Genomic DNA, 17,703 nt, shown 5'->3' with positions numbered 1-17,703 from the left:
TGAAATGTCAACAGCAAGATAAAAGTATGCTTTTCTGTCATGTGGAAGAGTCTTCAATGAAAGGCAAGGAATTTGGTATTTACAGGTATGATTCAGGCAGAAGTGAGGATGGAGACAAGCCTTAATGGCTGCACCTAATACATCAACCTAACTCTGTGGTGATCTGGAAGGCTAGAATTATTGATACTGCAAATTTGACTGACAAAATATTAAAATTGGACTTCTTCTGTGGTGTTTCAGGCATTGTCAGACCTTGTTTATGACTTCCTTTTGTTTTTTTAATTGGCTTCTCAGCTATTATTCACAGGCTACCTACATATTTTTTTCTGTTTCCCAGGACCTCTCAGTTTGTTTCTGAAGAACTCTGTTTTCCTTCCTGTGAGTTTGTCTTTGTTGAAGGTCCCCCATGATCCTCTCAAGATACAGCTTTCGAAACTGATCTTGTGAGGGAAATAGTAGAAAAGAGCCAAAACAATTTTTGAATGCTGTATATTGATATATTGAAGTGCCATATTTGTGTAGTCTGTAAGCCACTGGTACAATTCAGAGCTGTTGTTTAGAATAAAGCCACCAGCTCTATCCCAAATTCTTTTGCATGATTCCAGGAAATAGCTGTCAGGAGTTAATGAGAGAATGTGAGAATGCATGTGCTGAGTTAGTCACTGACATCTTTAAAAATAACATTGTTAGTTCCAGGCACACAGGAGGTTTTCCAATGTGATCTGCGCCCATAAATTTTTTACAGATATTTTACTATATTTTTTTCTGGAAATTACTTGGTGTGGGCAATTATCAGAGCCTGTTTTGAAGAGAGGAGCCACTCAAGATTACAGCTCATTATCTTAAAGACAGCTTGGAGTAAGAGCAGTAATGATTGTTCCCAGAGTGCAAGGAGCACGCTGAGGTGTGAAGAGGTATGGGACCAGTGCAGTGGTGGGAGCAATGGCAAGGGACTATATAAAGACCATCAGGACAGGAGGAGCATCAGTCTATCTGAGGCCACCAACACCAGCACGTTAAACAAAGAACTCCTCTCCTCCCTGTGCACTGAGAGAAAAAAGAGAATGGATTTTGAGAAGAGAAAAAGAGGAGAGATTGATGTATCGCCGCATCAGAAACCCCCACTGGCACCTAGGTGTAACCTAGCCCTTGTGAGCTGGTTCCAGGAACACCAATCATGGTAGTCATGAGAACCAAACAAAACAAAAAAAGTGTTCAAAGTCTATTTCATTCCTGTGCAATGAGACAGAGACTTGGGTGTGTGAGTGTGTGGGGGAACTGCAGCCTCTCAAATCCAGACCGAAGTCTCTGAGTTTGGAGGTTGGCTAGTAGGAGGCTGAAAGGTATAACAGCTCTGAGCTGTGGGATTTTGAACTTTGCCAGTTCTGGACCATCTGGTGAGATGGGAAGAATCCAACAGAAGTTAAATGGTAGCTACTTAAGCAGCAGGGAGGGAGGAAGCACAAAAATCACGCTAGTGTTTATATCTGAAGACTAGGGAAAGCAATTTCATTGAGCCTCTTCCTCCATCAGATATCAGACATTTGCATTAAGGAATGTGACTCTGGAAAACCAACTGGTCATCATGGAACAACATCTCTTTCCATTCCTTAATGCAGAACCAATAAAGAGTTTTTTTCACATCCCAAATATCACAACTTAATTTCAATACTTGCTTGTAATTATTTAGTAATTTTGCTGTTAGAGATTATTCACTGACTTATACAGTCTCATTTGCTGCCTTGATCTGATCATCATATTGTGTCATTCCACATGAGTCAAGTACATAATAGTAATTGGACATCACTGAAATATTTGCATAATTCTGTATTTGCTTTCTGGTGCTTGTAACAGAGCCCGTAAAGAAGACTGGGTTATTTTTTCAGCTCATAATGAGGCCACACACCCTAGAGGCAAGGTATTTAATCTAGGTTATTTGAGAGCCATTTGGCTTTGTCTTCATGTTTGTGCATTTGCCATGACATGTATTTTTCATTAAAAGCCCAAAATGCACTGACTGGGAAATAAACTGTCTCTGGAATAAGAGGGACCTGAAGTCAGGGCTTTCAGTTCCACCAGTAATAGAAGAAAAGCATTCAGGGAAAGACGGGAGCTAAGAAATGGAACCCTATTTGGAAAGCTGCTTTTCCTATTTAAGTTTCATAAGAAACGTGGTAAAGGGCTCAGAGCTGAATGTTTTTTCTCTCATGTCATAATTCCCATTTTTGGGATTTCATGCGGTTCTTGTTTGCATCAGAATACCTGTGATTTTGTCCCAGAGACACAGAAAATTTTGGCCATTTGTCTGAGATTTTGGAGTCACAGCCATGACCAATTTGCCTGGCACCCACCCACCTGTCAGAGCCACATCATCTTCCTAATGCACATATGCTGGACCAAAGGCAAAACTAAGACCTTTAAAAGCTTTTTTTGCACTCAAAGTTTGCTGTGCCCCACAGTAGTCTGGTAAGTGGGGCAGTGCCTTCAGATATTTCTGTGTTTAAGTACCTGCCCTGCCAAACATCCACATCCCCAGATGAACTCTTTAGCCCCTGCACTTCCTGCCCAGTGATGAGAATATAATTTGCAAAGTGTGGAAGATCTCTAAAGCAGAAAGGCCTAATTTTTTAAGGTGGTGTCCCCAGGATATTGGGGGCAGAAGCTCAGCTTTAGGTACTGGAGCAGGGCAGAATTTCCACATGTATTTCCCACAGCCTAGGACAGACAGATGCACGTCTCATTTATTCTCTTTCCCCCCCCCCCCATAATTTTCTCAATCAAGGAAAATTTCACCAAATCCAAAATTTGCTGAAGGAAAATCCGGCAAAGCACCATCTTACCCCTCCTACAGCTAAAATGTTTCTTTTTGCTGAAAAAGCCCTTTTTAGGAGTAACAGCAATTGCAGATCCTCTATCATGCCTTCAGCTCCTTAATCTTATTTCTCTCTTTTTCATTTCACAGGTCTACTCTGTCGAGGTGTTGCAATGCCCCTGCCTTTCTGTTCACCACCCAGAAAAACACTCCCCTGGGAACTAAACTGAAATATGAAGTGGACACTAGTGGAATCTTCCATATCAACCAAGAAATCTTCAAAATGTTTCCAAAGGTGCCTCTGCCCATTTGCAGAATCAACTTCACTATACTTGCTGCATTAGACACTATCCTGTAGCCAAGCATTTAGCAGCTGACTGACATTTCTACAAAATTCATTGCTTATACTTTGAAAATGTTTCTTTCTCATACAATATTTTAGCCAACCATCCTATTTTTTTAGTGGTCATCTGCAATATATACAATTTCCTGCATAGTGTTGCTGATCTAGGAGCAAAGTAGCTAATGAAGTGACTTAAGAAAGCTGAATAGAGAGACACTTACCGGTCAGAACTTTTCAGAGTACAATTTTCATGTATAATAAATCCACCATTTGGGGTAGACCCACATTTCTTTTTGGCATGATTATTTTATAATTCATATTCAAAAAGATTGACTATTTTTAAACCTATTTTCATCTGCAGATTATCCGTGAACAGGCTGCACAATTTTTAAATATATTGTTTAAAAATACAAATAATAAATTATAAATTATGAAATGTAAAAGGATTAGCCAAAACATTTTTAGCAAGTAATCCTTGACCTCAGGGCCATTCAAGGTTATAAGCAGTGGGCAATTCCCACTGCACATAGTGACTGATGCACAGGAATGGGCTTATGTGGCTGCTGATTTATCATGGGCACACCTCATCAATTTACAGTGGGGTATTTGGAGGGGATAAATGAAATCAGACAAACATTCAGGTTAAGTACTTAGATTTGTGCCATTGAACTTGCCCTTCAGGGTTTAACCACTTTTAATCCAGTTGCCTTCTGAGCTAAGAGGTAAGGGTAGTGCCGTTACCTAAATGTGCACATGGGGGACTGGGGCTGAAGCAGAGGAAAGGCTTGGATCCAGGAAAGCACTTTGGCATCTGGAGACATCCAAAAAACAGGCACATCTAAGTCCAGGAGTATTATCCTCAAAACCCTGCCTGATTATGCAGCTGATTGCATGAAAGACTAAACGCCTACACTTTTGCTAGCAGTGTGCTATAGCTGCTGTTGTGTTTATCCAGGTAGGATTGAGGATGCTTTGGAGGCTTTATTACGTACCAAAATGCCTTTGGGATTCACAGGGCAGCACCTATGTGGCCAAAGCCACCCCACTGCATTAGAGCAGGGCTGCAGCGTGGCAAATATAGATGATAAAGGGCTGAAAACACAGGAGCAACACTGGGAAGGCAGGAGCCTTGTGCTGAGCACAGACACCTGGCTTCTGACTTCTCTTTCAGAGCTGCTGAGGCATTTTGTGTTAAGAGATTGCTGCACAAAGCGCAGACAGCTCTATATTTCCTCTCTGCCAGGCAGCTGCTGCTTTTCTCAGGCAGGTGTAATTGCATGCCCTTTTGCCTCATGGCTTATGAATGCCGTGGAAAGATCCTGGGAATAATCACCTAGAAATGTCAAGCCACCACTGCATCCCTCTGTAGTTCGTGGTAATGAAATTATTGATAAAATATGTATGTACCAAAACGAGCACTCTCATGCTTATATAAGCACATCTCTACATATTCATAAGGTGTAGCAGGCGAGGCTCTGCATCGCAGCCCTCTCACCCTAACAGCCCAGTTTGTTCCCAGGATGTGATTTTTCACTCTCTCTGGCTCCAGCAGCAGCTGCATGTGTGTGTGTGAGGGCAGAATTTTGCCCAAAGATTACAGAAAGACGAGGGATGCTCCTGCAACAAGTCCAAAGAAGTATCTGACCAAAGGTTCTAGTGCTGGTAATACAAATGTTAATTCATGACCATTAATACTGTTAGTACAATTTTTGATAGTAAGCACTAAAATTTGGGCTGTTTTCTGACAAATGGCTGTAGTGTGCTGTCAGACTTCTTGTGTTTTCCTGGCTGCTCTGGAACTCTGTGTGCAGGCTTCTCAAAAGCAGGACATAGAGCCTGAGGAGCGAGAAGTTTGCAGGCAGCTCAGAAAACAATGCCTGGGGTTCACTAATTCATGGTTCATGCCCTCGTGTGGAAACCAAATAGAGGAAAGCAAGTGCCTAAAAGTACTCCTTCCATTATTCAATTTAGGAAGAGAGCAAGCTATTGTTTCTTTCTTTTTTTTTTTTTTTTCTTTTTTTCATCTGGGTTAGTGGCCCATGCTGTCTTGAATCACACAGCAAACAATCCCATCCGTTCACATACAGCACGGGAATATTGCACCCCAGAACCAGTGTCAGCATCCTATGATCAATGCACCTGCAGCAAGGTGCACCAAAAAAAAAAGGAAAAAGCAGGAAAGAGACCTGTCGCCTCCGTGGTTTTTGGCTTTTTAACTGTTTCCTTGTTGTGCTGTTGCAGGACATGCCGTACCACCGCTCCCAGTTTAAGAGGTGTGCAGTGGTTGGGAATGGAGGAATTCTGAAGAACAGCAGATGTGGCCGGGAGATTGACAGTGCAGACTTCGTGTTTCGGTAACCACCACTGCTCCATTTTTCTTTTTTTTTCTTTTCTTGCCTGTTCTAATGACAAATAAAGCAATCCAAAGCTATTCTTTCTCACTTGGAAACAGGGGATTTTCTGAATTGGCTGTATCAAGCCTGCTTCTGGCACAAAAGGCCATGTTTCAGAAAAAAATCCCAACAAAACAGCTCACCATATTTATTTTAAAATTATGCTTTAGGGAATTATTTCTCCCTAACTCCATGGAGTTAATAATTGACTTGTTGACAAAGTTTGATGTCCTCTTTCAGGATGGCCCCTGTCACTCAGGCCATGGATTTATCTTTCCATGGACATTAGCCTATGAGCAGTGTCCTGTGAACCTGGCCATGGTTTACTGGGGCAGATCTGAAACAGAGGCACAGCCTCTATTGCTTGGCCAGATGTTAATAGCTAGCAGCTCACGTGCCTCAGAATTGTGTTTCTGAAGTGGTGCAGAGCTCAGGTGCTGGATAACAGGGGTTATCAATAACAGTAATCAATAATCAATCCAAGGTGTGCAGAGACACTGGAATAACTTCGACAGTTGAGTGTCTTCCTGCTGTGTTCCCCTCTATATGTGGAGTCATCCAGGTTTTGCATGAAGTGGGATGTCCCTCAACTGCTGGTCCTGGATAACGGAGCCTAGCAGCAATTTTGTAATCCTTAATATATATGAGAAAGATTTTTTTTTTTTTATTATTCATATGCATGACTAATCCCTTTCTAAATCCTGTTAAGCTCTTTGGCTGGGTCATGGCATATGACCGCTAGCTCAAAGATTCACGACCTGTTTTGGAGAGAAGAACAATCTCTTTATTTCTGTTGGCCTATTTTCTGATCTTGGGTGTGTTGTTGTCAGTTTGGAATAACTGTGAACAAAACAATTAATTTCTCTGACTTCATACCACCAAAAATTAGTTCAGGTTTTGGCTCATTGCAGTCTTAATTTAATTTGACATCACATTAGTTACAAAATTTTGCAGGTCCTACTTTCAGTATTCATTGTTTTCAGACCCTTGTGTTTGCCTCATTCCAACTTTATAGAAAATTATTGTCTTAGTTTTTGATGAAAAAAAAAAGAGTCTGTGGAAGAGTTCAAGTTTCACATAATTTGCTTCTTAAAAGCCTGGTGTACCCTACACAGTTTAAATAGTTATTGTAGATGTTGTGTTGGATCACAGCTCTCAGTATATCAGAAAGGAGCAGTGCATGTTACACATGGAGATGACAAGTTTTTAAGCTGAAGCAGAAAAATGGACATCAAAAAAATCTCATAATTTACATTTAAGGACTTCTAATGAAAGTCCCTTTCTTACCACTGTTACTCTTCCTTGAATGGTACCGAAACTGATAAAAAAAAAAGAGCAGATGATTACAGAACTTAGAAATTGAGTTGTATTTGTTAATAGTAATTAATTAAGTAGAGGTCTAGGTAGAACTGAAATATGAATAAATACATCACTACTAGTGCAAAAGAAACCCCTGGTTCACTATCTATCTCCAAAATATGTGGATTATGCACAAAGATGTGACAGTGTTTTAAAACTCAAGATCTGCTGACTTCAGTTTTAAAGTAAAGGGTTGGGTCTGAACACACCTGCTTTCCAGGCATCAGTCCATCAAACTATCAGGAATCGTCATCTTGATCACCAATGAAATAATTCTTTGAAATATTTCACAAGGAGCATGACTAACACTCAGCAACACCTTCAGGACACCTGGGGGAATCTTTTCTTGTCAGGAAGCTTGTGGCCAGCAGGGTGCAACCCAGATTGTTCTATGAAATGAATTCTGAAAGCAGTTAATTGTAGTACAGTAGAATATATACAATACACACAAGAATTGCAGTTACTAGTAGTTATTGTCTATCTCCATCTACTGGCCAGAGCAGAGCTCTGTGAGGAAACACTGGGTGCATTTAGAGATGCTGTCTTTGTTGGGGTGAATTTTTGGAGTGTTATCAAAAAAAATATACAGTTTATGCAGACTTTATAGTTTTTATAAGGAATTACCACTTCCAAAAAAATCAGTCATTCTTAGTCCTGGTGGGAGTTTACTGTTTAAAAGTATTGAAGCTGATTATTTGAAAACCCTTCTTCAAATGGTCACAGTGCCCAGTGCTAGGTGGAACTGAGGATGCTGGAGGACTTCAGAAAAATGTTGCATGACCTAGCAGAGAAAAGTGCTGGAAATAACACTACCTCTGAGAAAGATAGCTAAAAAAAAATTCTCTGACCTGATAAAGAGGGACTCTCTGGAAGGCAGATGTGAACCTCTTGAGTCTCAGAAGGATTTTGAAGGATTTTTGTGCTTGCCCTCTCCCTTTGACTGAGAAATCATCCTGACAGCTGAACTGTGGTAATGTGAAAACGCTAAGCATCTCTTACCCTAAATACCTTCACAATTTTCTCTTGTTCAGCCACGATCTTCAGAAATATGGAGAACTTTGTGAATCAAGCACTATTTTTGAGATGTAGGGATCTTTACCATGATGGCTTTTATTGAGGCCTGTAGCTCACTTCAAAAAGTTTTCAAAATGTCAGTACCTTACACTAGCTTAAACTGGGTGTAAAACTACTTGTCAGGCCACATGTTTTGTCTCTGAGGCTTTTTTTTTCAGCTGTGTTTCCTGTGGAAGTCAAGCCTGTGTGATAGTTCATGTGTGTGTGTTTCAGTAACTTCAGCATCTCTTGAGGGATGCTCTAAATTTTGTGAGATGATGTATCTGGGACAAGGCCAAGGTGAAAGGAAGCTGGGCAAAATCAAGGTTTGCAAATCTTCACAAGTTTGCTCCTAATAGGTTTGATGTCCCGTGGTGAACCTGTACAGTCAGAATTCCTGCTATTGCACTTCGCTGGGAGATGCTTATAAATGCAAAAGGAAGCGAAGCAGATGCTTTTGGGTTAATTAGGACTGGATTGATTTGTCTCTTGTGGAACATTTCCCCTAAATCCTCTTAGGTATAAACCAAAGCATGTTAAAAGCGATGTTATAGATACAGTTTATTAATTATTGAAAACAGCTATTGCTGAGCAAACCTTTGATTTTACTGGCTGATTGGCCTTGGGGCTTCAACCCATTTCTCATCCTAAAATGCTAGAGTAAATAGGTAAACTGCTATTAAGGAAGCAAAATGAGCATTGGCTACATCTGCAAAAAGGGATCATCTTTCACAGGCTGGCGGAAGAGAAGAGGTCTTCATACAGCCCTCAAGAACTTGTTACTTTACTGCACAGTTTGGGTATCAACAGGTTCTGATGCAATTTTAAATCCCCAATACGCTTCTAGATTTGCTACTTGGCAGAAATGCTGAAATCAATTCTATTTTCTAGTCCTGAAAAGGTTCAAGGAATTTTTTTTTAACTGTCTTACTGATTTCTTTCCTTTATAGATGCAATTTGCCTCCTATATCTGAGAAATACTTCATGGACGTTGGGGTAAAGACGGATGTCGTGACTGTCAATCCCAGTATAATCACTGAGAGGTTGTTTCTGCTTTTTGTATTTTCATCTCTTTTAACTGTTATGGAGAATTTTTTCCCCAAATATTACTTTAAATTGACACTATGAATCATACATTAAATTCTGCATGTAATTTATTCAGTATATGGAATAAGTAACAACTTGTAGAAACGTGTTAAACACTTAAACCTGCACTTTGATGATAGAAAAGGAAAGGTCATGAGCTAAAATTAAAACAACAGAGGCATCCTTTTCCTGGAAGTCTTATGCCATGTTTACAAGCCCCAGGCAAACATCTTAGAAACATTCAGGGTGGAAGCAACTAGATTATAGAATCTTAAATTAAATTTAGCAACTTAAATTATAGAACCAGAGTTGTTAAAGCTGGAAAAGACTTTAAAGATCACCAAGTAAATAAAGTAACAGACATTGTCATACATTTTAAAGAAATGTCAGTTAAACTTTGTGGCCAGGATTGGCTGGGTGATTTCAATTTAAAATTTGTTAATAACCTATTGCCACCTTACTGACAGGTTTGGGGCCATGGGGCTAATTACTGCTTTCCTTTCCTATGGGGGGAATGTGTTTCTTTTCTCAAGTAACAAAAAATCAGTTGTTTGATGTTGGATTTATTTTAAATGTTAAAGTTGGACATTTAGACATTTGCTAGCTTTGGTGTTTGCTAGCTTTGGTGTTTCTATACAGCTCTGTACTGCATAGTGCACCATCCAGGTGCTCCACACCTTGGAAGAATGACATATGTCTAACAATAAAATGAGAAGTGAGACATGATCAGAAATGTCTACAAGGTTTTCCCGCTGTTTAATGAATTTATAGCCAAAAGAGAGCACAGGATGAATTTTTTCATCCCCTGAATTTTTTGCCCTACATTTCACACTGATGCCGCAGCTACAGATCTAAACAAATTCCCCTCGGCAACCGAAACACCACTTCGATTACCTGGGCATCAGAAACACTGTGGCAAAAGCCCACTGTGGCAAAAGCCCACTGGAGGTTTGGTTTTGTGTTGGGTGTTGACTGACCGTCCCTCACACCCTCTCCCCCCTCTAGATTCCACAAGCTGGAGAAGTGGAGGAAGCCCTTCTACGACGTGCTGCAGGTGTACGAGAACGCGTCCGTGCTGCTGCCGGCTTTCTACAACACCCGCAACACAGATGTGTCCATCCGGGTCAAATACGTCCTGGACGACTTCGAGTCCCAGCAGGCTGTTTATTACTTCCACCCCCAGTATCTCATCAACGTCTCGCGCTACTGGCTCGGCCAAGGGGTGCGGGCCAAGCGGGTCAGCACCGGGCTGATCCTGGTGACTGCTGCCCTGGAGCTCTGCGAAGAGGTCCACCTCTTCGGCTTCTGGGCCTTCCCCATGAACCCCTCAGGGATTTTTATAACTCACCACTACTACGACAACGTGAAGCCCCGACCCGGCTTTCACGCCATGCCCTCAGAAATATTCAATTTCCTCCACATGCACAGCAAGGGGATCCTGCGGGTTCACACGGGGACCTGCAGTTGACAGGGACACTGGGAAAGTGTAACGGGAACTCGATGCCTGTGTATGGTGTAGGAGGTTTTATTACACATGGAGATTATGCAATAATTGTTTGATATAAATTTCCTCAAGGCATTGCATCCCATAGGATCTAGGATACCAGCATCTTTCCTGCAAGCAGAGTTGGGTCCGTAATAGTGTAGGAGGAGAAAAACTCCTGTGCCCCAGGGTACACACTGCCCTGGAAAGCAAGTCAGATAAGAAGCACATTTCCAATAGATTTAGGGATAAACAGAGCACATTAATATATTTATCATTTCACTATCAAGAAAAGCACCAAACTTTTGAGGAAAATCAGTGGTGGAGAATTTCAGAGTAGACTGTATGACTTTACATAGGTTTCTGAATCGAGTACCTTGGGGCATTGTCAGGTTTTATTGAGAGCACTGCTCTCTGGCATTTAGGTTTTTGAAAATACTCTTTAGCAGTATAGCTTAATGGGGATATATAACTTAAGATCTTTGTTATGTATTGTCACAAAGTGTTGTTCAAAAATAGCAAATAGATGTATTAGGAATAAACAAAATCACTTTATGAATTTTTTCAGCCAGGATAGAACAGAATGTTAAACTCCCATTCACAACAACAGGTAATTGTGTGAATCATGTTGTGATATTGTTTTAGAGTTTCTTTCTTCTTCCTTCTTGTGTCATATATTTCTGTTCTCCTATGCTTGATCGTGTTTTCTTTCTCCTTGTCTATGATGCTTTCCTTCTAGCTATCCCATGGGCAATGTATGTACTTCCTCCTGTAGAGACCATCTCAGCTTCAGATTGGAGTCCTTGTTGAGGAAACGTGCTCCTTCACACTCCTGCAAGGTTTTCTCAGGCTGAATAGCAAGGAGACTACATACTTATATTTTACAAGTTGATTTTTTTGGTTAAAGTATCACAGCATATGATAGAAAAAAAAACATTTCCTCATTGATTTTTATTAAAGACTTTGTAAGAGTATCTGAATGTTGAGTCACTGGGCAGGCCGAGTTAACATTTTCAGGTATCTGTAATAAGTAATGTCAGGAAATGAAGTTAAAACACAGAGAAGATATTTTGTGGCTTAGATTATGATGCTTATTTTAAAATTATGCATCTCAAGATGTCAGATGTCTTAACATGACATTTATGTATGTTGAGAATGTTACTAGGATAGTAAAAGGGCTGGTGTATTCTTTAAATGTTATCAGTGTAACTCTGTCACTTATGCCAAGCTTAGTTTTTCTGCTGCAGTTGAACTGGCAAAATCCTGATGCAGAAAAGGTGCTACAGGTTGCTGAAGTTTATTTTGCTGTAGCACGCTGCTGGTTTTTGCCCTTTCCCACTGGTGTGACTGCACACACAGGAAGGTAAGGATTGCTGCTTCAGATGTGTTGGCATAGTTAAATGAACAGAGTTTCCCTGTCTTAGTTCTTAGTCTGAAGCACTTGGGCTGTTGTCCAGTGCCTTGTCTTGTCTGACGTAGATTACAAGATATATGATCAAGGATTTTAAGTTTAAAGTTCTGTATGAGGGATACTTTATTTTTTTTGTTGTTGTTTTGGTGTGGGGGAGAGGGTTTAAATCCAAATCTGGACTTGGATATTGCAATGTATGAATGCACAAAGCTTCTTTTAAAAGCACCTGTGCCATGCTTAGAGTTGTGAAATTTGCTCACACTACAGATAAAATGATCACAAAGGAGGTGAAAGCTGATGGTCACCATTTCAAAAGTCCCTAGTGGTCAGCAGTGACCTGGATGGTACGTGAGGGTGTATTTACTTAAACTTTACACTGCACTCTAGAGGTCTGATTACCTTAAAAGTAACGCATATCCTTGAAAAAGGTGTCAGAACTCACTTGAGAAACACCAGCCAGGGGCGGGTGAAGGACCAGTGCTTAAGCTTTATATGTTTGTGTTGTCGTGGTTTCGATCTTAGAGTAACACTGTGTATTAGTGAACACCCCCTGTACGGTCTACCTGTGAAGTAGGCAGCGCACTAATGAACCTGTGGGTGAAACGGTTTCCTTGGTTTCATATGCAAAAGAGATCGTTGTCTTCGCTGTGTTTTGTGAATTTGTGTGCAAAGGGCTTTGACAATGAAGTGCTGTAATGAAAGTGCTATTTAGAGAGCAATGACACCCTGCGGGTTGGCCGTCTTGCTGTGCATTAAAGCTTTATGACAACAGTAATGACACTGAAGCTGGCACCTAGAGCCCTTACTCCTTATCCTGCCTGAGTTTGGGACTGGTAGTGACTTCAGGATTGCTTTGCTGCTGCTGCTCTGCTAAGGTTACCTTCTCTAGTAAGGGATTTTTTCTTTACTGTGGTGATCGAAGTGAACAAAATCAACGGAAAGGAGTCTGACACTTTGCAAAAGATACTTCAAAAAAGATGGGAAAGCACTTGAGAAGCACCCATGTGTTGACAGAAATGGTGCAAATCCCTCTTTTTGGTTGCATAAATCCTTTTGGACAGACAAAAGGACAAGCAAAACTTGTATTACAGTTCATCTGTAATTACAGGGTCACAGACATTTCCTTTCCTTTGTTTGCTTCATACAAATGAGCAATGTAAATTCACTGTAATAAGTGCAGTTTTACTGTGTTTAGATTTTGATTGCTTATAAATCTATAGCTACTATATTTTTTTAATGATTTTAAAAAGTGTGTGCAGGATACTCGCGCGTATGCACCAAAGGCCCAATCTTGCCACATTTATCTGAAAAGAGCTCCCACTCAAATGAGTGGGTATTTTATTTGTGTAGGGACTGCAGAAGCAGACCCAGACATGTCTGTGAAGGTGTACATAGGTGTATAGTTAGATATAAGGAGTGATTGGTAAGCCAGTGAGATAATTAAAGAAATATATATAAAATAGTCCTTGAGATGAAATGCATGTTGCAACATGTTCACTTTCTGATTCATTTTTCAGATGTTGCTAAAAAATGTGATTGCAAAACTATGGCATTTGTCAGAAATGCCATATGCAGAAGGGCTTTTGCAGAAAGAAGGACCCTCCTTGTTTTCTGCCATCATTCTTTTGTGTGCTGAGCATAAGAAAATGCTCTTTGACATCAATGATTTGTCTGAATTTAAGGACATTTTGTTTTCCCTTCTCCCATGTGGTCAAAGCTCCAAATGTCCAGTGTTAACCTTTGGACAAGGGGATAGCTGAGTGATAAGAAGTGACTGTCAGGTGTGTCTGCTGCAAGTGAAGCACATGCACAGCATGTCATGCTTTCCCACAGAAAAGGCTTCAGGCCCCAGAGGAATCCCCCATACAAAAGTCTGATCTGTCCAGGAAGAAAGTCTGTCAGCTGTCTGCTACCACATCCTAAGCTCAAGCCGTAATCCCAACTCTGTTGACGGGGGTATAAAATCTGAGACAGGGAGGGAGGAAATATGACAGTTTAATCCCCATCTCCTCATATTTAGAAGAATCTCATAAGAAGTTCCTGAGATTTGCACACACTGGCAATACAAATCCAGTTGGAAAAACATAGCTAGGATTGCTTTGACTTTATTGTCAGGTCAACAGAGGAAGCTTATGAATCTGCCAGTGCTTTCATCAAAGGGAAGGAAGTATTTAGTCAGAACAGTTTAGCTGATTGCTTCTGATTTATGAAATCCAGCTTTGCTGTTGGACAGAAAGGATTCAATGGTGATAGGGCCATTATAATATTTTAGCATATTTTCTGTGATTGCAACAGGGTTGTCAAAGCCAGCTCATGAATTGCAAAGGGAGAGCCACGCCATGGCAGCTCCTCCTGCTGGGATCTTGGGGAGGAGAGACACCATGGGGAGTAGGTCTGTGGTCAGCGGGAAGAGCAATGTGAAGGGAATATATGAGATTGCAGGCACAACTCTGGTCCAGAGCCTTTAGTGCTCTGAATAACATGGAATGTGGAATACCATGGCAGAGATGATAGATGAAGCTTCACAGCTTGCAGCAATCAGGGGTAGCTTCTCCAGTCCCCCAAAAATCTGCCCCCATGCAGGCTTGACTGATGATAAATTAATGGTGATGTTCACTCAAGATGGTCAGATGTAGGAAACGGAAGGAAATCAGCTCTAAGAATAGTCCACTCTGTGGGGGCTTGGTGAATCAGTAGATATGTTGCTCAGACCTTGAAGGCAAAAACACTGGTAGTGACGCAGCTGTGTGGGTGGACTGCCCGTGCTCAGCTCTCCCTGGCAGCAAGGAGCAATCTCTGGTTTTGTGTGTGAGGGAAACCGAGGTGGATAAACACTGAGACGTGGCACGGTAGGGAATCTGCCCTTCTTGATCCTCTGAGGATTGTCCACTTGTCCGCTTGGGTGGTGAACGTGGAGAGCTCTGAAATGGGCATTTGAGTGTGCTTTCACGAGCATGTGAAGAAGAGTAAAATTCTGCAATCCCTGAAGGGCCAAGCTCCCTGGGAAATTCTGGAGTGGGCTGAGGTTTTTAGGAATAAAGAGGTCAGTATTTATGTGTAGGGCCTTTTCTGAAATCCAGAGAAGTGTGTGGAAATTTTGATGTACTCCAGAAACAGGCCCTAATCACGGGCAGAAAGAGCAGCCTCTTGTTTCTTACTCACTTGACTTCAGATACATTTTTTTTAATATACTTTAGATATGGTGCAGTAGCAATACCATGTTTTTAATGTGCATAAAGAACAAGCTCATCTGGAAGCAGAAGTGTTGTGACTGTCACTCTCCCTTCCAGATTTTATCAAGTCATCTTTTCAAGCTCATCTATGCAAAGCACTTCATCGTGGTAGTGTAAATTGCTGTATGAAATTACACATGGGCCCTCTGTACCCGACTGTATGTATGAGAATCACAGGCATCAAGAAAATAGGGTTTTTTCTGCTTGCTTTAAAATACCAGCATGGAATTCATCAGTGATATGAATGTGTTCAAGGTAGGATGCAGCCTGTTCCCTTTGAAGCCAGCACAACATTTGCATTTGGCTTCAGTAGAATGAGAAATCAGGTCTTCAATGTTTGTAGGTCAAGCCAATAACCTGCTTCTCCCCAAAAACCCTCAGAGATTATTATCATTTTATGTCTTATTATCATCCTGTCTAAGGTGGGTGAGGCTGCTGGGCATCCCTGTGTTGTCCGCATGGTATTCAAAACGAACAAACAAAAAATTGTATTCAATTGAAAATTTTACTAAAGTTGGGTTTTTTTAAATGAACTTAAGGGAAATCCAGATGTTCGCCAGGGGTTAGGGTGAGGGAGCTGGGATCCCAGGGTGTCAGCACCTCCAATGCTCCCCAAAGCCTTGAGCATACAACAAACATGAGAAATGAGGGATTGGGACACAGTGGGAAGCTTAAAGAAAGACAAATCTGCCTCAGCACTTCAAGGATTGAAAGATGTAAATACGCTTGACTTTCTATTTAGAAGCCATAAATGTTCTCAGTGTTTGATCTTTGGGTAAGTTGATGTATGTTTTTAACTGTACTAATCACTGTACAATGTGTTAGCATGTAAAACAGTGACAAATTAAGCCAGAAAAATCAGATACTCTGTTGGCTGGTTGTCTGTTCTACCTGAAACTGTCTGATGGACCAAGACACTGAAGTACCTCCAGTGCTCCAAGTGGCTTGTGAAGACTCTGGTTATTCCCTGTTTTAACACCGTGAAACAAGCAGAATTGAGTTAATCCCTATTTGTTAACCTTGTGTTGGCCAAGTGATACACACTTATATGTGCATTAGAGCCTGTTCCCTTAAAGACAAGGAAAACTGACCGTCCCTGCTCTGTCTGAGACAGGACGTGATGATTTTCGCTCCATTTCTTGGCCCTCCTCGTTGTCATCCACGAGGTCCCTGATCAAACCTCTGCATTTGGCCCATGTAAATCATATTGAACAGCTGCTGCCTGTTGAATATGCCCCTGGTTTTCACCTGGTGGAAAAAAAATCCTTAGTTCGGGAATACTGGAGTAAAACTTCGTGTCTTCGCGCTGGGGGAGCTTGAGTTATGGTGAAAATAAAGCTGTTTCATGTTTCTTATTTCTATAAGGTGGTGACAGTGAGGGTGGAGAAATCCAGGCAGTCATGTTGGTTTCATGGTGATGTTAATCCATTGACTCACCTTTCTGTTGTCAAGCCTACACCCTGTAACTTTTGCTTATTATTGTTTCTGTGGCTGTACTATGGTTGTAATAGAAAGCCTATCAATTGCTGTAAGCCATAACTAGAACAGTAATCAGGGTATTTTTGTTTTTTGGTCTGTGTCACTGTGTTTGAAAGATGATTTAATTCTATTGAATAAACAAACCACTTTAACAGTTTCCTGTGAAAGGAAATCTTTGGGCCACTTGTTGTGCCTTCAATCTAATTTTGTATTTTCTGCTGTTCCCTGTCTCTGAATGGGGAGGGAGTTGGAAGCTCAGCTGATAGAAATGAGTTCATAAAACTAGATAATACCACTGTGGAATTATATGGTGATATAGCATCATTTAGAAATATGTAAAAGTATATTTAGGGTTATAAAGTGAAACAAATTGAAAATTTGGTATTTTGATCACTGAACATATTCTGGATTGTTGCCTATAGAATATCTGGGCACAGTAAGGTAATTTTTTACTGACAGTAGCAATCTGTGCAGAGACAACCTTTGAAAAGCTTCTGCAGTCCCAGGGATTTGCCTACTTATGCCTTCCTAACAGCTCTGTCCTTTACAGTCCTCATCCTTCATATAAAATCATATTCCTTGGATCTGCTCTGTCTTATTCAGGCTCAGTCTTACAAACTTACATTTCCATCAATATTCTAAGAGAATTAAAACATAAATGTAAAAATATTTGCGGCAATACAGAATAGCAGATGAAACAACCATCTATTTTTTTGAAATTGGGTATTTTCCCAATTGGCATTCTATTGTTCCTAGATTATAAGCTGAAATAGGAGTAGGTAATACAGATAATGCAATCTGGATATTAGTGCTGGTATAAGGAAAACGTAAATGACTTTGAAGATGCAGAGCTGTGGTGAATGCTGGAGGAATCAGTTCTCATTCCTGCTGACATTAAAACTGATGGATGTACTTCCTTCCCCCAGCTGCTTGTGATTATTGTTAGTGATTATTCAATCAAGGAAAGGAAACATGTGGAGAGGGAAAAATGAATAGACAAATTGACACTGGATGATATAATTTCTGTCTATCACATCGCAAATTGCTCGGC

At 40.8% G+C, this 17,703-nt stretch overlaps 1 protein-coding gene across 3 annotated transcripts in view; it reads left to right on the top strand.

The window, feature by feature from the left end:
* Positions 1-16,819, top strand: part of ST8SIA5 (ST8 alpha-N-acetyl-neuraminide alpha-2,8-sialyltransferase 5) — a 68,706-nt gene extending 51,887 nt beyond the window's left edge. For all 3 annotated transcript variants that reach the window (XM_027720003.2, XM_027720006.2, XM_027720004.2), the window contains 4 exons: positions 2,963-3,107; positions 5,397-5,509; positions 8,911-9,003; positions 10,052-16,819. In XM_027720003.2, the coding sequence (XP_027575804.1) occupies positions 2,963-3,107; positions 5,397-5,509; positions 8,911-9,003; positions 10,052-10,514 (814 nt within the window). In that variant the 3' untranslated portion in view covers positions 10,515-16,819. The remainder of the gene's footprint in view (positions 1-2,962; positions 3,108-5,396; positions 5,510-8,910; positions 9,004-10,051) is intronic.
* The last annotated feature ends 884 nt before the right edge of the window (positions 16,820-17,703 follow it).

This window comes from Pipra filicauda, unplaced genomic scaffold, assembly GCF_003945595.2.
Source record: "Pipra filicauda isolate LSUMZ 115617 unplaced genomic scaffold, ASM394559v2 scaffold215_size1667880_pilon, whole genome shotgun sequence".
NCBI lineage: Eukaryota > Metazoa > Chordata > Aves > Passeriformes > Pipridae > Pipra > Pipra filicauda.
The sequence above is the reverse complement of the archived record's forward strand: the minus strand, read 5'-3'. Positions and strand labels throughout refer to the sequence as shown.